The sequence below is a fragment of the Heteronotia binoei genome, chromosome 1 (assembly GCF_032191835.1).
Source record: "Heteronotia binoei isolate CCM8104 ecotype False Entrance Well chromosome 1, APGP_CSIRO_Hbin_v1, whole genome shotgun sequence".
In the NCBI taxonomy this organism is placed as follows: Eukaryota; Metazoa; Chordata; class Lepidosauria; order Squamata; family Gekkonidae; genus Heteronotia; species Heteronotia binoei.
Genome location: NC_083223.1, coordinates 141,542,381 through 141,567,011, shown reverse-complemented (window position 1 = coordinate 141,567,011; position 24,631 = coordinate 141,542,381). Strand labels below are relative to the sequence as shown.

Here is a 24,631-nt window from a genome sequence, read left to right as displayed (position 1 = left end):
CAGAAGGGAGCAAGAGAGAGGAAGAAGGAAGCAGATGATAGCTAATTGCTCAGGAGCTTTATAGGAGCTCTCCAGGGGTCTGATTTGGTTCCTGGGCTGCATGTTTCACACCCCTGCTTTATTTACAAATATGCAAGGAGAACATCATGCCATGTATTCAGATTCACAATTGGAGGGGTTTTGTGGACACATGAAATTGCTTTATACTGAATCAGACCATTTATCCATCAAGGCCATTTTTGTCTATTCAGACTGGCAGCAGCTTTCTGGGGTCTTTGGCAATTGCTTTTTACTTCACCTGGAGGTTTTGGGGATTGAATTTGGGACATTCTGCATACCAAGCAGATGTTCTGCCACTGAGCTACATAGCAGCTGTTTACAGTGTAGTGTATGGCGCCCACTGAAGGCAACCAGTTCATAAAGACCACGATAGCAGATTAACACCCATCCACCCCAGCCGCGGAGGCAACTGAGTAACACCCAAGTGCCTCCGCGCTGGGCGCGCCAATCCGCCAATCACAGTGTGTGGCGGGAAATTCGGACGGTCAACATTGGACCGGCCAGAAGGTTGAATAGTCCGGCAGCTGTATATATGCGGGAGCCGGCCCGCGTGTTCTCTCTCTCCATCTTGTATCGTACCATGGAATAAACCCATGTTGCCCTACTCTCGTCTCCACGTGTGGTACTTTACATACAGATCCAGCCCTGGTACTTGAAAAGTCGGTTGCAGAGGTGTGATTAGATTTCACAAGCTTAGGTTGGTTTGCCAGTGGTGGCTGTTACTGGAAAATGCTGATCTGGCCAAATCCTTGCCTTGATAACATACAGATAAAATGTGCTCTACTTAAGGCAGCTTTTGAATATGACCAGAAACTTCAGTTAGTTCAAAATATGGTCACAAGAGTTTCAACAGGATCCCACCACAATATTACCTCACCCCCTGTATTACATATACAGATTACCAATGTGTTTCTGGGCCCACTTCAAAGGTCCACTATAGCCCTAAATGTCTTATGACCAGGGATACTTGTAGCACTACCTCTGCGCATATAAGCCTAGTCAAGATCCCTAATCAGCTTCATGCCCTATTCTGCATGTGTACATCAACAGTTCAGGCTCATTTTCAGGCAACAGAGACCAGTTCCCCCAGAGAAAATGGCAGCTTCAGAAGACAGAGTCAATGATACACCATAAATTTTAAGCAAGATCCCTGAAAATTCCCTCCAACTTGAGTTGCCAAGCTTCAGGTGAGGCCTGGAGTTGTCCCAGAATTACAACAGATCTTGCTGCTTCTGATATAATAATGCTGATTTTTTTTTTTAGCCATTTTCATATTCTGCTGCTGTTTTTGATTTTTTTTTTAAATCACTGTAGCTTTTAAAATCCTATGTTGTAATATAAATCTTCCAAATAAATACATCAGACAGTACAGTAACTGATCACTGCAGAATGTTACAGGCCTATATGGTCATTAAAATGGCTAGGAAATGGAGATAATAGTTTAGATTTCCTAATGATCAGGGAGATGGACCGTCTAAGCATGGAGAATTTAAATGATTTCCCTGTGTAAATAATCTGATTTTTGCTTTTCCCACTCAAAACCCCCACAAGATTTACAAGAGAGTAAAAACCCATAGTTTCACATAAGTGAAGGCTAATTATTCATTTTACTGGCAAATTTTTAGGTATCAATATCTTCTCAAATTATGACGAGGATATTCTACAAGAAACAGCTTCTTAAAGGAATCAGCTTTTTGTTGCCTCATCTTCTGTTTTTTAGCTTTTTATCCTAAGAAGTTCTTTCTCTACTTCCAGTCTGCAAAGCACAATTTCCTATACACAATTCCCTAACTATTCTATCTACATTAGCACTACTGACATTAGTAAGATACCACAGACTTCCTGAGAAAAGTACAATCTGTTAACAGTATTCTAGGGAACACTATTTTTGGCCACCATGAATATTGAGTCTCTATACACTAACATCCCCCACAAAGATGGACTACAAGTTATTTGGAAGACCACCTCTGACAACACCATGGCCAGCCTCGCTACCAAACTGTATTTTCCCTCACCCACAATTACCTTACATTTGCAAAGATTTATTCCTTCTGATCAATTGCACAGTCATGGGCATTTGCCTAGCACCATGATATACCAACATTTTCATGGCTAACCTGAAGTACTGGAGAAATTTCACCAGGCCTTCAGCAACTTCCATGCAAGAAATACACATTCTAGATACTGCTGTAAAAGATATATATAATAGGAGCATAAAAACCACCTTATACTGGAAAACAGTGTTACTAATGTAACAAACACGAATTTGAGCAGACTTCGGAGGATGGTGGAAGACAGGAGGGCCTGGCATGACTTTGTCCATGGGGTCGCAAAGAGTCGAACTCGACTGTGCGACTGAACAACAACAATACTAGAAAACAGAACTACTGATTGCCTAACATGCCTCCAATCACTATCCACAACATGTTAAATGATCCATTGTCCACAGCCAAGCTCTGTGCTACAGCCACCTCTGTTTCAGTTCCTCAGACAGAGATTCTCACCTGCAGGAACTAGAACAGATATTATTGGAATTACAATACTCACCTGATGTAGTAAGGAAACATAACAACAAAGCCAGAATTATAGCAAGGGATAACCTGCTACATGATAAAAAAAAAGGTAAAGGTAGTCACTCCCTGTGGCTTGATGTCAAAATCACAACGTTTTCTTGGCAGACTTTTTACGGGGTGGTTTGCCATTGCCTTCCCCAGTCATCTACACTTTAATCCCAGCAAATTGGGTTCTGTGCTCCTGGTTACGTGATAGGCCCCAACAAAACAAAAACAACACCACTGGTGGTCACACACATTAATGACCTAAAACCTATGCTGGACAATTTTATTTATTTATTTAGATTAGATATTTACCTCACCCTACCCCACAAGCGGGCTGAATAATATTCCTCCCTCACAGGCATTGGGAGACAAACCTTTTCTTGCCTACAGACAGCCTCCTAACCTTAAACAACTTCTCACCCACAGCAATATCCTTCCAAACATGGACTTTGGGACCAGGGCCAGCAATACCAAGATGTCATATACAGTCTGCCAGCACAATAACAGGACTCAACAGCACCAGCCATACTGTCTCAGGTTCATTCACATGTTCATCTTCCAACATTATATATGCCATCAAATGTCAGCAGTACCCTTCCACTCTCTATATTGGACAAATGGTTCAGTCCATACACAAAAGAATAAATGGATATATATCTGACATTAAAAACAACACTCAAAAACCACTGGGAAAACATTTTAATCTTCCAGGTCATTATAGGGCTCACCTAAGAGTGGCAGTACTCAAACAAGGAAACCAAAACAGAACAAAACCTTCAAGGGAAAATTACAATGTGAGATTGCTGAACTTGAGTTAATTCACAGGTTCAGAATAGGGATGTGCATTCGGCTCGGCCGAGCCATATTTACAGCCGAACCAGTGTTGATTCGGCCGCATACGGAATAGCCTGCAGCCGACTTCCATAAGCGCCCATTACACGGCAGCCGAATAGGCTCGTTGTGCAGTTACGAATAGCTATTCATAAGCAAACAGCTGTCAATTCAAAACAAAAGGCGGCAATTAGCTTCTGGAGCTTCAAAGGAGCTCCTTTGGCACCTTCCCGCCTCTGCCTTAACATCCCTGGGATCAGGGAGGGGGGAGGGGGAAGAGGAGCCCCAACAGCCAATCCAAAGCATGCATTTGTAAAATACATTGGAAATGCATGCTTTGAAGGGCTTTCTAAGGAGTCTTCACTTCCTGGCTGACTCCTCCATGCTGTGTGTAAGAGATTGCTTAAGCTGCTGCAGCTCTCTCACTCAGACTTCCCTGGAAGACAAGGTAAAACACTTTTTGGGTTCTTGTTTTTATTTATTGTTGGTAAAAGGGTTGGTGAGGGTGTGTGTGGGCTGGGTCACTTTCTTGTTTTTATAGAGTAGGTTGTGTGTTCTGTGGCAGGGAAGCTGGCACCTGGGTGAGAGACCCAGAACCAGCGGGCTTTTTGTGGTTTGCCAGCTCTCCCCTTGTTATTTGGGGCAGGGCTGGAGAGCTGGCATCTGTAGATTGTGTGTTCTGTGGCAGGGAAGCTGGCACCTGGGTGAGAGACCCAGAACCAGCGGGCTTTTTGTGGTTTGCCAGCTCTCCCCTTGTTATTTGGGGCAGGGCTGGAGAGCTGGCATCTGTAGATTGTGTGTTCTGTGGCAGGGAAGCTGGCACCTGGGTGAGAGACCCAGAACCAGCAGGCTTTTTGTGGTTGACAAGCTCTCCCCGTGTTATTTGGGGCAGGGCTGGAGAGCTGGCATCTGTAGATTGTGTGTTCTGTGGCAGGGAAGCTGGCACCTGGGTGAGAGACCCAGAACCAGCAGGCTTTTTGTGGTTGACAAGCTCTCCCCGTGTTATTTGGGGCAGGGCTGGAGAGCTGGCATCTGTAGATTGTGTGTTCTGTGGCAGGGAAGCTGGCACCTGGGTGAGAGACCCAGAACCAGCAGGCTTTTTGTGGTTGACAAGCTCTCCCCGTGTTGTTTGGGGCAGGGCTGGAGAGCTGGCATCTGGGTTTGCTGCAAGCAGGTCTGCAGAGCAGACCTTGAGCAGATTGTGTTTTGTGTGGCAGTGAGGTTGGCAACTGGGTTTATGTTGGTGCCAGGCCTGCAGGCCCAGGGTTCATAGATTAGATAGAGGGATGTAGTGCATTTGGGGCCTATAGAGATTCTCTGGTGTGAAGTTAGGTTTGGCTTTGGGTGCCCCAGGAATTGGACCCCATGGTCCAATTTTTTTGGGACTTGGGGGGGTTGGAGGGGAGAGTCCCCTTCAGGTCTCCTGCAAATTTGGGGGCTCTCCCTCAAACCCCCTCCCCTCCAGGCGGCTTCAATTATATCCTATTTGCCATTGATTTTAATGGCCCATAGGGTATAATGATGGAATAGGGGCACCCTCTTTGGGTGCCCCTGGAATGGGATCCCCTGGCCCAATCTTTTTGGGACTTGGGGGGGTTGGAGGGGAGAGTCCCCTTCAGGTCTCCTGCAAATTTGGGGGCTCTCCCTCAAACCCCCTCCCCTCCAGGCGGCTTCAATTATATCCTATTTGCCATTGATTTTAATGGCCCATAGGGTATAATAGGGCCGTATATTCGGTAATAGCCGTGCATCTACCGTATATGCGGCTATTCCGAATACGGTATTCAGTAGTGCATGGGGAATCCGAAATTTTTTTCCCTGTGCACTTCCGAATCCGTGTAATTCCGAATTTTTTTTTTTTGCACATCCCTAGTTCAGAACAATAGTCCTCCCAGGGCTGAATGGGGACATAGGATTCTTATCTCACTGCTGATGCTAATTTTCTGTCCTCAAGCATTTCCCCTCTGCTCTAATCAAGTTGATAACAATATGCATTGTACCTTTGTGTCCTTTACAAATATTCTTTACAACACCTCTCCCAACTTCTGGCTGGAATAAAAAGACTCCAAGATCTCCATTCCTATTCTTGTCTGATGAAGGGAGCTCAACTCTCAAAAGCTCATACCCTGAAACTCTCATTAGTCTCTAAAGCGCTACTGGACTGACTCAGCTCTACCTGTTCTACTGCAGAACAACATTGGTTACCCTCTGAAACTACATTACCACTGTTATTCTGGCAAATATATCATAAATGTGTAATCAATAAAGCAATGAGCAATTTCAGTAGCCACTTTTCATTTGATGGCAAAAATACTTACCTGAGAAATGTTGGATATAATTCAGTATTGACAAAGCAAACCATTTCAAAAGCCATAGTGATCCCCAGTCTGCCAAGGCAAGCTAAAGTAACCTTGAGCCCAAGCATATCTGGAATGTAAACATTAACACATAATATTTCCATGTAACTCATTGTAGGAAGATAACTAATAGCAATGACAAAGGGTAGAGACAAGCAGTTGTTTTTTTTCAGACACACCCTACTTCTGAGTGATGGTAAGCTTCAGAGGCAAAGATTCTGGGTTTAGTTTACGTTGAACAAGACATGTGGAAATTTGTTGTGCTCCTGGTAGGAAAGAATGGCCCCTGCTCAGTAAAGCCTTTTGCTCCATGGCATTTTGCCCACAACCCCCAGCAACAGCTTTTCCAGAGTCAAAGGGGAAGGTGGGAGTGACCTGCATTCATAATCACCACTGTACCTGAGTTTTATAGATTCAACCCATGGTGGTTTTGTAATATTTGCTTTCTTTTCAGATATAGCTGAGAACATTGGAATCCAGTATCAGCTCTTGCATGCCAAGGAGTTTCAAGAAGAAGCAGAAGTAGAAGAAGAGGAGTAGGAGTTGATTTTTATACCCTGCCTTTCACCACCCAAAGGAGTCTGAGAGCAGCTTACAATTGCCTTCCCTTCCTCTCCCCACAACAGACAACTTGTGAAGTAGGTGGGGCTGAGAGAGTTATGAAAGAACTGTGATTGACCCAAGATCACTCAGCTGGCTTCATGTGGAGGAGTGGGGAATCAAACCCAGTTCTCCGGATGGCAGTCCACCACTCTTAACCAATACACCACACTGGCACCCACACCACACTGAAATTCATCCTGAAGAAAATATGCATCCAAAAGCCATTCTGCAAGTAAAGGATGTTGTAATTCTGTCCTAAGTCAACGTGAGTTAAATATATATTAATGGAAAGTATTGACTTGCCATCTGGAGTGAAAGCTGTAGCAAGGCTGGCAATCCCTGCCACAAAATTTGCTGCAGCCCAAGGATAGCGGCGACCTATGCGCTCAATTGTAAATATGAGTATGAGGGCAGCAGGAAATTCCACAAGAGAGGAGTAGAAAAAATCCAGATAAACATTGCCTGCAGCAACTCCCAGGTACATGATGAGGCCCTGGTACATCACAGCACTTGTGAACCTAGAACAAAAGCACAAACCATGGTTAACATTGAATACATTTGTGAGTTTAAGGAAGAGATGTTCTGAAAAATCGCAAACATAATTTCAGGAAATGCTTTCTGCTCAGACCAAAATACCCCACTTCACCTCATAATATGGAACCAACCTTGCAAGGAAAAAAAAAAAAATCCAAGCTTAACATCCCTGAGTATTTCCTAATTCTCTTGCATGCTGAAATTCATCCATAAGTGTATCTTTCCACTTTTTTCTACAGTTTCCACTCTGCATACAGTGATATTCCTTCAGTATGAGAAATTCATGCCACACAGAGGTAAGATTTAAGAAACTAACCTGAGGTAGTATGCTGTCACTGAGAGGCTATTATTTGATTAGCAGGCAAATCCACCTCTATGAACTGAGTGCTGTAGCCCCAAGGCCTGCTAAATCTGTATGGGTGTGGTATAGGATTGCCATCTCAGGACTGGTAAATACCTGGAGATTTGGGGAATGGAGCCTGAGAAAGGCAGAGTTTTGGGAAGAAAGGGACTTCATTGGGTATAATGCCATACAGTCTACCTTCCAAAGTGGACATTTTCTCCAGGTTAACAACCCTGTCACCTGGAGATTAGTTGTAATCCCAGGAGATCTCCACCCCCCCATCTGGAGGTTGGTAATCCTAGTGTGGTACCTAAACACCTGTCTTGCCCAGGGTCCTCCTCCTCCTCATACATTACTACTAAAAATGCAAAAGCTTAAAAGCAGTACTGCCAACCATGTGAATTTCCATTTATGTGTGAGAAATGAAGATCTCTACAAAGTGAGAGTCCTGGTCTTGTCACACACTTTTGCATTAAACGAGGGCTGTCCCACCTGTTCTGACTGAATGGCTTCTTTAGTAGGGTTGCCAGATCTGTGTTGGAAAATACTTGGGGGTGGAGCCAGGAGAGAGTGAGGTTGGGGAGGGGAGGGGTCTTAGCATGGTACAGTGCCATAGAGTCCACCCTTCGAAGCAGCCATTTTCCTCAGAAGAGTTCATCTCTGCCAGTTGGAGAGCAGTTGTAAAAGTAGGAGATCTTCAGGTCCCACGTGGAGGCTGACAGCCCTAATATAGCTTCCTCTCTGCCTCTGAATCTACCACATGCATATTGTCAGGGGTCATTTCATAGAAAAAGAGGTGCCAGAGCTCATTAGCACAACTCATTTGCATATGCTACACATCACTGGTGTTTTGGTTATTTCCCCATTTTTGGTGGGGGAAAATATTAGAATGTTTGTCAAATTTTAGAGTTCAGCAAAATTCTTATAGGGGGTTTGAACAATGGAGTCCAGAAGCAAGTATGGGGTGTGGGGTGAGAAAGAAAGAGCACAATAAAATTTAGAGGTTCCAGAGCTCCACTCCTGTGAACTCCTGCCCAAAAGGTGGCCTGCATATTGTGCTATAAGATTGGAGACTGGATTTCTCAGGACTGGTACAGAGTAAAGAGTTTGTCTTTGAGTGTGAGACACTGTAGGTTTACACAGCAGGGCATGGAAAGAAGCCTCTGGCTTGTAGAACTCTCTCTGTTCAGTGAGTAGAAGTTTGTGGATTAGGGCCTTGGCGGCAGGGGGTGTGGCCTAATATGTAAATGTGTCCCTGCTGGGCTTTTTCTACAAAAAAGCCCTGTATGAAACACTTGTGATGTCAGGGGGTGTGGCCTAATATGCAGATGAGTTTCTGCTGGGCTTCTACTAAAAACACCTTGGGTAACATGATGGGAACATGGGTAAACTGAACAAGAGTAAAGAACTGAAAAGTTCTCTTACCAATTATACATCAAAATGAATGTGTATTTTCTCATCTGTGGTGTCTTCACAAGATCAATAAGTGAAGGGCTCAGCTTTTCATCATCTTCATTTCCTTCTTGAAGGATAATACTCTATAGAAGAACTATGCAAAATTAATCAAGCATGACAGGCTTGGTTAATTTTACATTTATTAAGAAAATAGCAGACAACTCTGTGTATTTTGATGTTAAATATTTTTCTGCATACCTGGGGGGATTTGTACCCCATTTGTGGGTAACCCTGTTTTGGTGCTCTAATGCAGATCAACATTGGTATTTGAGGAAACAAGTGGTGTTCTACACACTGGGGAGGGGTGTCATGTGGAAATAGACTTCCCAATCCTCAGGTCCCAGCGGGGGATTCCCTGGTTTTACAGGCTTCCCCCCGCCCCCAGCCAGCTGGCCGGCGGTGGAAGATCCTCTCCCACAGCCACCCTGTACTCTAGATCTTGGGCAGGACCTGCAAACAGGTCCAGTTTTAAAATGTGTGTGCCTTTAAATTGGAGCAGGAAGTACTTAATGGGGAAAGGTTAGCAACAGCAGACCTGGTGAGAGTGCAGCCCCTCTGTTTGTTTTGCTTTCCTTTCAGACGAGTGTAGCCCCTGTACTTTCCAGACCTCGTTGTGGAGGCACCAGAGACTCCTGCTTTATTCTACTGCTTCAGACCAACACGGCTGCCAACTTGCACCAGAGACAGTTAAGTGTGTGTGTGAGTGAGAGAGAGAGAGAGAGAAAACGGGGGGAGGGGAGGGAACTCTATTATTCCCTGTGGAGACTTATTCTCATAGGAAATAATGGAGAAGTGATCTGTGGGTATCTGGGGCTCTAGGGGGGCTATTTTTTGAGGTTGAGGCACCAGATTTGCAGCATAGCATCCAGTACTTCTCCCCAAAATACCTCCCAAGTTTCAAAAAGATTGGACCAGGGGGTCCAATTCTATGAACCCCAAGAGAAGGTGCCCCTATCCTTCATTATTTCCTATAGAGTGAAGGGATTTAAAAGATGTGTGGTCCCTTTAAATGTGATGGCCAGAATTCCCTTGAAGTTAAATTATGCTTGTCACACCCTTGCTCCTGGCTCCGTCCCAATGTTTCCTGGCTCCACCCCCAAAGTCCCCAGATATTTCTTGAATTGGACTTGGCAACCCTATGTGGAAACCTCAGCCTGCCCCAAATCCCTTCTCTTCCAGGTTTCTATAACATTTCAGGGACTTGAGGAGGCTAGTTAAACATGAAAAAGCTAGCCTGTAGTGACTGCTGTAATTTAGAGACACATAAGAACATAGAGGATGGGAGTTTATAGAGGATCCCTGCTGGCTAGTGGGGAGTACCTGCAGGCACTAGGAATCAGAAATCATAACTGGGGATAATATTTTGTTTGTTTGGCAATGAACAATTACTTTTATTTCAGTATGTCCCTGTATGATTGAACACTAACATATTACATGGAGTCAAAAGTGGCAAGCCAAACATACATTTGAAGCAGGAGTAGGAGAAGCTGAATACTGTGGACATGAAGAGCTCCATCCAAAGATTTGAGGCCTGGTTGCAAAACAACAAGCATAAAAGTAACTGGATTTTCAGGAGTTACTATACCAGTGAAGGGATGGTATATTGCTGCTGGCACACATAAAGACACAGGTGTAAACTGGCATTATTATAGTACCTAAATTGGTGGTCCCAATCTTGGGTCTTGAAGCATGTGAGAAGCATAATTTACTTAGAAGGATGCTGGTAAAAAACAAAACCACAGTGTACACCTGTTCGGCATTCAAAGCCAACAAAATATTATGGGTGATCAGCTCATATCTGATCAGTGTATTTGATCTTAATACATTTGACATTAAATTTGCAGCACCACAACTATGAATGTGGACAACCTAGTTTAATCCTGACTTCTTTCCCTGTGGTTCCTTTACTGCAGTTCGGGCTGAGATGCCTGTTGTCTGAACAGAAGGCAGGGGAAAAGAGAAGGTAGTGAAATAAGTGTTGATCAAGGCAGATCTGGATTTGAGTGAGTCAGATTTTGGTTTCACAAACTAACCATAGAGGGTTTTATATTATGTGTAAACTAAGCCACAGTGACCGGCTGGAAGTCTGAGAGGAATCATGTTGGAGGTCAGACAGTGAAAATCCCACCCCACCCATAATCCCCCCCTCCAGGATTCTGTAAAATTGGAACTTTTTTTTTTTAAGAGTCTAAGTGTAGAGTATCGGACTCTACACACGCGCCGCGCGTCCTCGGGCGACCAGGCACAGCGCGGGGAAAGTCACGGCCAATCAATGTCAAGCGCGGGAAGTTTAACTGGCCAGGATTGGGCTGGCCAGCGGGGGGGTTGTTCCGGGGTGTTTGTATATATTGGCGGACCCGGCCGCGTGTTCTCCAGTTCCGTAATGTACTAGCGAATAAAGCCTGAAGTCTTCACCACGTCTCGTCTCCCAGTACATTACACTGGCGACGAAGGTGGGATCGAGCTAGGTCCGGCCGCCCGAGGGGAACCAGACCTGGCCGGAGACGAGGAAGGCGGAGACCGCAGGATCGCACAGCCCGCCGCCGCCATGGCGAACCCAAGTGTAACGACGGGCCATCTTGCGGAGTTCAACCCGGAGCACCCCGAGAGATGGGAGACCTACACAGAAAGGGTCGAATGCTACCTGCGTGCGAACCTGATCGAAGAGGACGACAGGAAGAGAGACGTCCTGCTGAGCGTCTGTGGAGAAGAAACCTTCGAGATCGCACGGGGTCTCTCCGCTCCGGCGAAGCTGACTGAGAGGACCTACGGGGAGGTCGTGAGACTCCTCACGGGCCACTTTTCGCCCCAACCGTCCATCGTCGCCCGCCGATTCCTCTTCCACAAGAGGGACCAGAAGTCGGGGGAGACAGCGGCGGTCTACCTGGCGGCCCTTCGGCAGATCGCCGGGAACTGCAGTTTCGACAAGAGGGACGAAGCCCTGAGGGACCGTTTCGTCTGGGGCCTCCGAGACGAGCGACTGCAGCAGAAGCTCTTCGCAAAGGAGGAGCTCACCCTACAACAAGCCTTCAACGAGGCGACGGCGTTCGAGAGGGCCACCAAGGCGTATGGCCAGCCGCGGGGAGAGGCAGTTCACCAAGAAGAAATGGGACCAGAGGACCGAGCAGAGGAAGAAGCGTTCCAGCTCCGACGGCCACAGAGGACAGAAACTCGGGTCCCCGCGAGACAACGAGCGACGGAGAGGGCCCCCACCAACCCCAGCTCCAAGTGCGCCAGCTGCGGCGACCCCCACGAAAGGAGGGACTGCCCGTACCGAAACCTGGACTGCAGGAGCTGTGGGAAGATGGGCCACATCGCCCGGGCTTGCCGGGCCAAGAGCAGCCGTCGACCACCGTCAGCGCATCACGATTCCATGGACACCCACACGACGGCATCCACCAGCTTGCAGGTACTGAACTTGCCCCTCGCAGCCCCGGACAAGGTCAAAATGTCTGTCCGGATCGAGGGCGCCCCCTGCGTCATGGAAGTAGACTCGGGTTCCTCGATCTCCATAATTTCAGAGGAGACCCTTACGAGACTATGCCCCCGCCGCCGCCTCCAAACGAGGCCAGCGGATTTCGTACTGAGGGACTTCCAGAAAAACCCGGTTCACGTCGTGGGGTGGGCCCAGGTGCATGTGGAGAGGGGAAGCTTTAAGGGGCCCCTAGACATACTGGTGGTCAAGCGCCAACTGACCACCCTTCTGGGGTTAGCTTGGTTCCAACCACTGGGGATCAAGCTGGTAGGGGTGGAGCACGTGCAGGCCAGCAACTTCGAAGGGGTCTGCCAGGAGTTCCCCGAGGTTTTCGATGGGTCCCTGGGGAGCTACAAGGGGCCGCCCATCACCCTACCGATTGACCCCATGGTCCGGCCCATACGGCTCAAAGCGAGGCGCGTCCCGTTTGCCCTAAAGCCGAAAATTGAGGCAGAACTGGACCGCCTCACGGCCCAGGGCGTCTTGGAGCCTGTAACTTATGCGGCTTGGGAGACCCCCATTGTAACGCCAGTGAAACCGAACGGGGACGTAAGGATCTGCGCTGACTACAAGTGCACGATCAACAAAGCGCTCCAGGATAACCCGTATCCAGTCCCCGTAGTCAGCCATGTACTATCGACACTCGCAGGGGCACGGGTTTTTGGCAAGCTGGACTTAGCACAGGCATACCAGCAGCTGCCAGTCGACGCTAAGACAGCAGAGGCGCAGACGATCGTGACCCACAGGGGGGCGTTTAGAGTTAAACGATTGCAGTTCGGGGTGAGCGTGGCTCCGGGAATTTTCCAAAGCATAATGGACTCTCTCCTTAAAGGAATTCCCGGAGTGCAACCCTTCTTCGATGATGTTTTAATCGCCGCCCCGAACGAAGAAGAGTTCAAAGGCCGCCTGCGAGAGGTCCTCCGGAGGTTCCAAGCGGCGGGGTTGAAAGTGAAGAAGGAAAAATGTCTGTTGGGGGTTCCGCGGGTGGAGTTCCTGGGATTCGCCGTGGACGCGGCTGGAATTCACCCGACTAAGGACAAGACTAGGGCCATTGTGCAGGCCCCCGCTCCCAAAAGCAAAGCGGAGCTACAAAGTTTTTTGGGTTTGCTGAATTTTTATCACTCGTTCCTGCCCCACAAGGCCGCCGTGGCGGAACCGTTACACCGTTTGCTTGATAAACAAGCCCCGTGGGTCTGGGGGAAGCGCCAAGCCGCGGCGTTCCAGGCAGTCAAGGACCTATTGGTCTCGAACGCGGTTTTGCACCACTATGATGAAACCCTGCCACTGATCCTGGCTTGCGATGCCTCCCCCTACGGGGTGGGAGCGGTCTTGGGGCACCAACTCCCGGACGGGAGGGAAGTGCCAGTAGCATACTATTCACGGACCCTATCCCCAGCGGAGCGGAACTACGCTCAAATCGATAAGGAGGCCCTGGCGATCGTGGCGGGGGTGCACAAGTTCAACGACTACCTCTACGGTAGGCGTTTCACCATCGCCACTGACCACAAGCCGCTCCTGGGCCTCCTGGCGGCAGACCGTCAGACCCCCCAAATCCTATCCCAGAGGGTCCTGAGGTGGAACCAGTTCCTGAACTCCTACACGTATGAACTGGTACACCGCCCGGGCAAAGCCATGGGACACGCCGACGCCCTCAGCCGCCTGCCGCTCCCCATAACAGAACCCGATCCCGCCCCCGCACATGGGGTAATGCTCATTGAATCTCTCCCTGAGCGCCCACTGCACGCGGCAGAGGTAGCCCGGGCGACAGGGAGGGACCGCATCCTGGCACGGGTCAGGGACTGGGTGGGGAGGGGGTGGCCGGCAGGCAAAGTGGAAGAAGTGTTCAGACCGTTCGCGTCCAGAAAGGACGAGCTATCGACACACAAGGGGTGCGTGCTTTGGGGCAGCCGGGTGGTGGTTCCCCCCCCCTTGCGCAAACAGGTACTGGAAGACCTCCACGAGACCCACCCGGGCATCGTGAGGATGAAAGCCCTGGCCCGTAGTTATGTGTGGTGGCCGGGCATGGATGAGGAAATTGAGGGGTGGGTGAGGAGGTGCCAACCCTGCCAAGAATCCCGGCCCGATCCCCCGTCAGCCCCGGTCCACAGATGGGAGTCTAACAGGCGGCCATGGTCCCGCCTCCACTTAGATTTTGCCGGCCCGTATCAGGGCCAGATCTTTTTTATACTTGTGGATGCCTACACAAAATGGTTAGAGGTGATTCCGGTAGCCTCAACCTCCACGGCGGCAGCCGTCCGAGCACTCAGGAAGGTCCTATGCACGCACGGGATCCCAGACACCCTGGTGACGGATAACGGAACGGCCTTCACCTCCCGGGAATTCCGGGAGTTCACGGAGAGGTACCTCATACGACACATAAGGTCCGCACCATTCCATCCGGCAACCAACGGCCAGGCGGAGCGGATGGTGCGGACCACCAAGGAAGCACTGGGGAGAATAGTACATGGGGATTGGGACCACCGCCTCTCAGCCTTCCTGTTCCACAACAGGATCACCCCAAACCCTATAACGGGATCCAGCCCCGCGGAACTGCTCATGGGGAGGAAACTGACAACCCGTCTAGACAGGCTGCACCCAGACCGGGCCCCCGAGGTCCGCGGGTCCCCAGAGGTCCGGGAGGCAGTGCGGGGGTTCTTTCCGGGTGACCCTGTATACGCGAAGAACTTCGCAAGCGGCCCCGATTGGGTCGCGGGGAGAGTCCTTAGGGTGACAGGTTCCAGGTCATACGAGGTGACCACCGAGGGGGGCCAGGTACTAAGACGGCACATAGATCAGCTGCGCCGCCGCACCCTACCCGAGGAAATGGAGGAGGCAGGGAATAGGGAACAGCTAGCAACAGAAGCGCCGGAGGGGGCCCCGCCAATACAGGAACTACCTACTTATGATGCCCCCAGAGACACCGAATCAGAGCCGGAGCCAGAAGCAGACCCCAGCGTCCCACAACCAAGAGCAGCATCGCCCACACCAGAACCAGACCCAGCTCCACGAGCGACCCCGAGGAGATCGACACGGGAACGGAGAGCACCAGCATACCTCCGGGACTATGTGGTCTGAACTAGGGGGGGAGGAGTGTAGAGTATCGGACTCTACACACGCGCCGCGCGTCCTCGGGCGACCAGGCACAGCGCGGGGAAAGTCACGGCCAATCAATGTCAAGCGCGGGAAGTTTAACTGGCCAGGATTGGGCTGGCCAGCGGGGGGGTTGTTCCGGGGTGTTTGTATATATTGGCGGACCCGGCCGCGTGTTCTCCAGTTCCGTAATGTACTAGCGAATAAAGCCTGAAGTCTTCACCACGTCTCGTCTCCCAGTACATTACACTAAGAAATCCTAATTCTGTACTAGATATAAGAGGACACACACTTCTGGCAGTACTTCATGGATAAAGAGCAATGAAACCTAATAATGGAAACAAATGTTGATTTGTTCTGCTGTCAAACAGATGGCTTATTACTTCTATAATGTGTTCCACTATTATGACAAATACTAATATTACTTTCACTGTTTATAAATATAGTACTAAGGGAGGTAATAATTCACAAGTATAATATTCAAAATTTACCTCAAATTGGCCAGGCAACATTTTCCCATTTGTTTTAGCAATATCATTCACAATTTCCATAGCTCTGCCATTCTGCCCTTGGGAGATAAGCCATCTGGGAGACTCTGGGAGGCACCTTGTAATAAAAAGCAGTCAGAGTCAGATGAATAACCAAGTGTCATATTCCACAAAATAATCCATTCATAACTCTTTGACCATAATCTCTCTTCCCATATTGAAGCAAAGCCTAAGAATATGGAACCAAATGAACTCTCACATTCTTCCACTGCTTATCCCTGTCCCCTGCTCTTTCCATTCCTTTGTTGGCTTCATTTTGTAAAATGTTTGACTGTAAGTGCCTCAAGGTATTCTGTTATTCAGAAAAGCACCCTGCATAACACTTTATAACTAAAGAATAGTTTGTTCCAGCATGGCAAAAACAAAACAAAAAATAAAAAAAATCATGGCAAATTTACAGGCCAAACTAAACATGATACTGGGGACCCATAGCTGAATCTTTCTCTAGTCTCTTTGAATTTCTGTTAAGAGCAGTATCAAGATGGTATTTCCTTCTGTCACATTCCTAATTTATCCCCCCTTTCCCCTCAACTATTATTTTTCTTGATAGAATACCCATTTGTTTTCCCTATGGGACAAATAACAGTTGGGCGGGGATTATTTAAACTGAGAAGACAGCAATGGCAGGAGAAGTTAACCTCCCTGGTGCCAAATCCTGATCTTCATACACTATTGTTATTAATGACCAATAGCATGAGACAGGAGATCAGACATGGATCTCCAAAATCTTTTCCAGTTTGACCTAGAGGCTATTTATTACAGCACAGTTAGTTTCAGAAAATGCACATTGTCAGCTCCTTTGTTCCTCTGTATTTATTACTTCATTCCATTCACTAATGCCCAAATTTAGATATGTCAGAACATGTTGCTAGGCACAATACTACACAGCTACAAAACAGAGATCAAGCTATTTTGAAGTAGTGCCTTAAGCAGCACAAGTCAAGCTGCAGTGCACACTATTTCGTGGTATGGGTTAACATACATAGAAGCAGGAAAGTGGCTCGGATGTGGTAAGTGCAAATCTAAATAACTCCTAGATCACTCTACTGCCATCTCAAACTAGAAAACTAGTAAAACACCAGTCATTGTGACTGGGGGTGGGGGTGGACATTGTCTTCATTGGGAAATTGTATATAACAAGAGGAAGGAAGTGGCATGGTATAGCGTGATCTTGTCAGATCTTGGAAACTAAGCCAGGTCAGTTCTCGGAAGGGAGACCACCAAGGAAGACTCTGCAGAGAAAGGCAAAGGCAAACCACCTTTGCTTCTGACTTGTTTTGAAAGCTCCTTGCTGAGGTAACCATAAGTCAGCTGCAACTTGTCAACACTTTACACACACATACAGCAAAGACCACTGGGTGGTACACTGCATTTCAGTTCACTCTGCAGCAGGACAAAAAAACAGAACAATCTTCTTTGAAATGCTATCCCCCAAGTGCAGTACTTTGCTTTATGCCATAGGAATCAATTCACATATATGGGGGGAGGGAGCAGTGAGCAGTGTGGTGGGACCTGCTCTGTGTCCTAGTGACTCCAGCTTCCAAAAATCAAGCCTCTTGCTGTCTACATAGACTTGTACCTAATCATAGCTCCACAAGAGGTTCTGTTTCTTGGACACGCAATAGACAGACACATAATGTTGGAAAACACTTTTATAGATACTGATGAGGAGAAGTAAACAGAACTGAAACCTCATTACCAGTAGTAGAGCAAAAGCAGGAAGGTTGGCAAGGTTACAGCAAGCTGAAGCCATCTCCAGTGGGGAACTGCATAGGCAACCGCATCAAGGATGAGAAGACCAACAGTAAATGCCGCTTGATAGAGAATGGCCACAGTCCTCCTGTACTCTGGGCCAACAATTTCTGTGACTGAAAAATAAATTATCTGAACTTGTAATAATATTTTCATACAAAGTAAGGTTCAGATAACACTTCACTACAATTTTACCCATTGGGGACTAAGCCTGGCTTTTTAAAAATTAAACTGCCTGCTCGTCATTATACAAAGAGGTTAGCACCCCACAGCAGCAATGGTCCAGTATACTAAACTGGTAACCCAGTTTAAATGAGATGCTGTCTGTGAGAAAAAGATTTTTACCTGTTACATGGAATTTAGGCTTTAGAGCTGATTCATACAAGCTTTTAGTATATAAACCCAAAGCATAGGGCAAAACAAGAATGAGTCTTGGACCTGTTTACTGTCCCCCTCCCCTATAGGAGAGCCAGTTTGGTGTAGTGGTTAAGTGTGCGGTCTCTTATCTGGGAGAACCGGGTTTGACTCCCCACTCCTCCACTTGCACCTGCTGGCATGGTCTTGGGTCAACCATAGCTCTGGCAGAGGTTGTCCTTGAAAGGGCAGCTGCTGTGAGAGCCCTCTCCAGCCCCACCCACCTCACAGGGTGTTTGTTGTGGGAGAGGAAGGTAAAGGAGATTGTGAGCCGCTCTGAGACTCTTCAGAGTGGAGGGCGGGATATAAATCCAATATCTTCTTCTTCTTCTATATAGAACATGTGACTTGTGGCATTTACACATACAATGCATGACTGTATGAGTCATCCCCTTCTTGTAACATGTACGGTATTATGTTTGCATATGTATTTTGTGCTTTGTAATTTTCCTCAATATATTATTATTTATTGTAGTATATCCCATGGTATGTTAGATGTGTCCTTGAAAGCCATACTCAAGCCATTACTTTTACACCCAGGGCTTTTTTTGAGCAGGAATGCACAGGAACGCAGTTCCAGCTGGCTTGGTGTCTGGGGGTGTGGCTTAACATATAAATGAGTTCCTGCTGGGCCTTTTCTACAAAAAAAGCCCTGTGTGGAACAATATGGCATCATGGGTGTGGCCTACTATGCAAATGAGTTCCTGCTGGGCTTTCCCCTACAAAATAGCCCTGTTTACACCTAACTATTAAGGGGCTGTATTAACTTTAGTAAAGAGACAAATGATTTATTCAGGAATGTTTGATTGCTTATGGTGGATTGTTGCAAATCTATAGCAATAATTCTCTTATTGCCATGGCCAAATCGAGGCTGGCCATTGACTAATATTTCCAGAACAAATAGACCCATCACACATCAGTCAGTGTCTCTGGCCTCCCTTTGGCTGGCTTCCCTGCCCCACCTACTCAGGCCCAGGAATGTTGAACAAACTGCCAGAAGCACCACATCTCTAACTCTTCTCTGTGTCCTCTCTGTCAACTAGCCTCAGACAGGGCTGCAGAGCTACAGTGGCCTCACAGAAGGTCTCTCAGCACTCTCAGCTTCTGAAGGCCGCAGAAATAGCCAGAAAGGCCTGGCCCTTCTGGGAATGTTTCCTGCCACCTGGAAAGTGCTAGCCAGAGGCTGTTGCTAGGCAATACATGCTATTGGTCAGCAAAGGGAGAGGCCTTGGGCGAATAGAATGGCATACAGTCCACCCTCCAAAGCAGTGATTTTCTCCAGGATGGTGAGAGAGATGTGCTGTTTGTTTTTCAGTTGCGATCCCAGGAGATCTTCAGGCTCCATCTGGAGGTTGCCTACCCTAGGCCTGGCGGCACCCTCTAGGTGCCTTGATGCTACCAGCCATTTCCTCCTAGGGAACCACTATTGCCAATCTCCAGGTGAGGCAATACAAAATGCAAACAATGTGATATACTGGCTGCAATGTTTAGGAAAATTTTAGGAGTCATATAATTCTGTTATATACATTATAAAGAAGTACAACTTTACAACATTACAAGAAAGGTCCATCCACAACATTACAAGAAAGGTCAATCCTAATGAGCACCCAGATATAAGCTCATGTCGTCATGTCCAAAGACTTCCTCAGGAGCAATCCTATTTTCTTCAATGGTATCAGCCTCTTTTTACAATTAATTATTAATGCTTTCTACAGCATCTTTACTTTCTTAAAAAATTCTCATCTTGGAATACACCATGGTAATTATAACGAGATATAACATAAAGCTGAATGGAAGTTGATAATTCTTAATAACACAGGTTCTTGCTGTGGAAGTTGACTGGATGATTTTGGACCAGTCACAGGCTCCCAGTCTAACCTGCCTCACAGAGTTGTTGTTCATATCAAAGGAGAGAGAGGAGAATGATGTAAGCTGCTTTGGTCCCCACCACTGTGGAGAGAGACTGTCCTTTTCCTATATAGAGGCTGCAGGAAGGAGGAAGGCAATGGAAACATGAAGTCAGAGGGGCAAATAAAGGGATAGCTGCACCTGAGGGTTGGCTACCTTACACCTGGCTGCTTGCTACTGTTCAGCACATGGCCAGGGCATAGTAGTAGGCCAGGTAAGCAGCTGCCTGGGATGCCACCTGGCCTATGGGGTGCCATCCCCCCCTCCACCCCTCCCAGTGTGCACTCACTAGGAACTCATGTCCCACACCACTGCTTTTGCCTTGGGGAAGGTGAAAGCAGTGGGTCAGGGCATGCCTGCACTTTTTGGAGCCCATGCCACCGCTCTTTGGAGCCCGCCTCCCCTTTCTTGAAGGCGAAAGTGGCAAGTCAGGGCATGCCTGGACTCTTTGGAGCCTGGCTCCCTGATGGGAGGCCACCAAAGGGAGGCCACCGCTTTCACCTTGCATAATTTTCTTTGCAATGTCCTTGCAAATGGCCCATCAGGACAGGGTGATATTTCTAAGCCTGGGGTTTAGGTGGAGCTCTGGGGCCCAAGCTGAGGACTGCCTGCAGTAGAGGGTTTGGCTGCTGCTATTGCTCCTTTTGACCCGTTTGCTCTTTCCCTCTCCTCCTCCCTTCCATCCCTAGCTGCAGAGCAGTGCCTCACGTCCCAATTGGCCGGTTCTAAAAGAATGGCTAATCAAATGTAGGCATCAGCATCCTGGAGGACAATAAAGTATGCTTCAGGGTCAACTAACAGAGATAACAAACCAGCAGTCAAAACAACCAATATACAACACTTACGAAATATCTAGTCATGAGTTTCTACCCTGAGTCCTAGGGTTGCCAACCTTCAGATGTCAGCTGGAGATCACTTGCTATTACAACTGATCTCCAGGCGACTGCTTTGCACATGTGAACTGAACAGGTCTTTTGGCATCTGCTTTTCCAGTTTCTCTTCCCTTGGGTTTTTGTTGGCCACTGTTTTGTTTTTAGGCCACTGGTCTTTAGTATCTTCTAAAAGCTTTAGTTCTGGGCATATCAGTATCTGAACTCTCTCTCTCTCACACCCACACAGACGGCAGGATACGAGTTCTCATTGGTGGGAATGATCTTCCTTTGTTTACTTGCCTGTTTTGCTCTGAGGAACAGCATATAGTGTCATCTGCTGTTCAGGTTGGAAAGAACTTCATTCCACCTTTGTTTTAGCACAGACTTGGGAGGGAACACTGTTTTTTCTTCTCCTGGTTCTTTAAAAAAGGTGTTTGCAAAAAATGGGGAAACTTGCACACTCTGGCATGCCTAGTTCTGCCCTACCTATGATGACAGTTCAGACAGAAAAGGGTATGAAATTACTGTAGGTTGACTGTTTCAGAGGGTCATCATATTGGTCTGCAGGAGGACAGCTAGATTTGAGTGCAGCAGCATTTTAAAGATCGTCAGGTTTGTGGGGCATCTGAGCTTTTGAAAGGCAAAGCACCCTTCATCCTGTGTTGTTTCTGACAAAAGGAGAACTCTGGCTCTCAAAAGCTTCTACATTGGAAACCTGTTGGTTTAATCCTAAAAGGGCTATTTTAAGTTTTTGTGTTTCACAATCCTCTCAGTGAAGCAGAAGGGCTCTCTCTGTACATGAGTCTAGGCATTTCCCCTAGTGGTAGAATCCTTTAGGCAAAGGGCTTCATATGCAAACAAAAAGTCTTAGTCACAGCAGAAATGTTAAGTAAGCTCCCCCCTCCCCGCTTCAGCTGTCTATAAACACAGTTAAGTATGCTGTTATCTAGGGGCTTTTCCTGGAGAGTTTTTGTGAGTCGTTGCTTAGCAATGGAAGGGAAGCAAACTCTGAGGGTACAAAAGAAATGAATGTCTATGAGAAAGACAACAAGGAGCTGAGGAGGAAGAGGTGCTGCATTTCAGCCTGAGTTGAGATGTGACTATCTGAGGACTGACTTGCGTAAGCAACTCTTTGGAAAAGTTTCCTGCATTCTGGTGCAGGACTTTTTCTTTTGCACGTTCTCTTTGGGAACTATCTTTTTTCTCTCACTCATGCCTTGATTTGGGAACTGACTCCTTGGGATAATCCTTAACCCCTGTGTATTATAGTTTTGTTTTCATTATACAAATCAGTCAAAACTCTAATGGGTTATCCTCTTCCTCAGATTTGAATAAAAAGTTTTATTTTGGGATTGCAATTCAGGAAAGTGCGTGAGGAGACACACACACTACTTTCTGACCACTGACAGACATCTATAAGGCCTAGCTAAGGTTGCCACCTACAGGTTGGGAAAAACAGGTTGGGCAGTGGAACTTGAGGACAGCAGGGTTTGGGGACGGCGGTACATCAGTGGGGTATAATGCCATAGAGTCCACCTTCCAAAACAGCCATTTTTTCTAGGTGAACTGATCTCTGTGACCTGGAGATTGGTTATAATAGTGGGACATCCCCAGCCACTACCTGGAGGTTGGCAGCACTAGACTTCACTGTAGGGTTGCCCATTCTAGAGTGGGGAAATACCTGAAAATGTGGGTGTAGTTAGGAATGGCTTGCCAGTCTTCAGGTGGTGACAAAGAAATGGGAAACACTGCATTAACAGGCTGACATAAATACTCCTATAGAAATAATTGTATACTAATAATGAAGCTGAAAAAAGTCCAAAATTGAGAAATATGTGTTGTGAATGCTGATTAATAGAAAATGTATGAATACGATCCTAATGAAAACCTAAAGATTATATTATAATAATGTAATAAAGCTACCAAGACTGGAGATAGTTTGTTATGGATTTTAGTGAAACCCAACTAAAACAGGCTTAAAGTTTCAAAATACATGAAACATGAAATGAAGTAACACTACAATAGATTCTAAGCCTTCAACAAAATATCAGAAAGAATAACAAAAATTTCACAAAGGCACTAAACTGCAAATTACAGTACTAAACTGCTAAACTAATACTAAAATGATAAAGGCACTGAATACAGCAACGAACCTGGTCTCAAAGTAACCAACCAGTAACGGGCTTGCAGTCTCAAAAGTGATTCAGACACAGAATACAACACAGGTGATTAGACACAAAACAAGCAAGTAGATTTCAGCTCATTTGGATCATAAATCTTTGAGTCATATGAGATCAAAAGGTATGCTATTCAGAATTCACCAGACATGCACAAAGGCAAGAGTAAATTCTCAGACAAGAATAAATCTCTGTAGACAATCTAATATTAGAATTGCCAATCAACATATAGTATAGACAGCACAAACCTGTACCGATTTCTAAAGTTGGAAAGAAATTCTCCAGCCTTCAGGGGGTGGCTGCAGAACTCCTACTTTTATAAATGATCTCTAGGTGACAGGTCATTTCACCTGGAGATAGGGTTGCCAGCCTCCAGGTGGGGCCTGGAGATCTCCTGCTTTTACAACTGATCTCCAGAGGCTGAGATCAGCTCCCCTAGAGAAAATGGCTGCTTTGAAGGCAGAGTTGCCAGGTCCAACTCAAGAAATATATGAGGACTTTGGGGGTGGAGCCAGGAGACTTTGGGGGGTAGAGTCAGGAGCAAGGGTGTGACAAGCATGAATGAACTCTAAAGGTGAACAATCATGGTTAATCACATATTGAAACGCTCCTGATGTTAATAAGTTGCAGAATGTAGAACGTCAGCATATCAAGCAAAGAAAGGAGGCAGAATTTTTCTACCTGCTATGCTTGTTTTCCATTTCCATGGAGTTTATTATGCACAGGAACATTCGAACACTGGAATCCCTTACCTATGATCTGGTACAGGCCATTCTGCCATCATTCCACAACCTTATTTCTTTTGCAGGTGTGAACCAGGAAACTGCCTTTCTTACTGCCCACAATTAAGCAGAAGGGTTGTGTGTGTGTGACAAGTCCCCAGTGAGGTGCCAGGGAGTGACATGACACCTGCTGACACCTTTTCTAGTGTTTGCCAGGTGTTTGGGGGAAGTTGGAAGGACCAAGTAGCACTTTTGCTGATCAAGGGTCCTGATTGGCCATGCAGATTTTTTTAAAATGTTGCATGGCGATAGTTGCTACCACATAGGGTTGCCAGGTCCCTTTTTTGTTGTGGTGGGAGGATTTGGGGGGTGATCTGGAGTGGACGGGATGTTGCTTCAAAACCATAGAGTTTGCCCAAAAACCAGAGCATTGCTTGCAACATCCCCAGCATGATACACGGTGTCATCATGTTGAGGAGTCATTTGATGACATCACTGTTTGGGTATGATTTCTTCCGTTGGCCAGCTGGTTGGCAGCAGGCTGAAGCCTCCACAAAATGGGGAAACCCCACCAAGACCTGGAGGTTGCTACAGCACAAGAATCTGCACTGTGTTGCTGAAGTTAAGCTGTGGTTGTCATTTTGTGGCAGCCATTTTGTTGCTGTGCCCATCATGCCATGTCAGAATTCAAAATGTGACCACAAGTTCAAAAAGTTTGGGGATCCTTGGTGTATGGTTTTTGAGGAAAATTTAAAAATGGACATATGTTCCTTGAAAGATAATCATACAATCCCATCTAGGCGTTCAATTAACAGCAACAGCAATAGGATACAAGTTCAATTAACAGCAACAAAATTTACTTCAAAATTTAGAACTGGAATACTAAAGTTCCCCCATAATGTTGGGCTTTCTTCAACTTTATTCAGATGCAG

The 24,631-nt window shown here is 46.8% G+C and overlaps 1 protein-coding gene across 1 annotated transcript in view; it reads right to left on the bottom strand.

Annotated features, from left to right (window-relative positions):
* Positions 1–24,631, bottom strand: part of LOC132573910 (solute carrier family 22 member 2-like) — a 45,818-nt gene that overhangs the window by 6,043 nt on the left and 15,144 nt on the right. The window contains exons 4-8 of the mRNA XM_060241863.1: positions 17,554–17,722; positions 15,798–15,912; positions 8,712–8,824; positions 6,713–6,927; positions 5,768–5,876 (exon numbers count right to left, since the gene is read on the bottom strand). Of these exons, the coding sequence (XP_060097846.1) occupies positions 5,768–5,876; positions 6,713–6,927; positions 8,712–8,824; positions 15,798–15,912; positions 17,554–17,722 (721 nt within the window). The remainder of the gene's footprint in view (positions 1–5,767; positions 5,877–6,712; positions 6,928–8,711; positions 8,825–15,797; positions 15,913–17,553; positions 17,723–24,631) is intronic.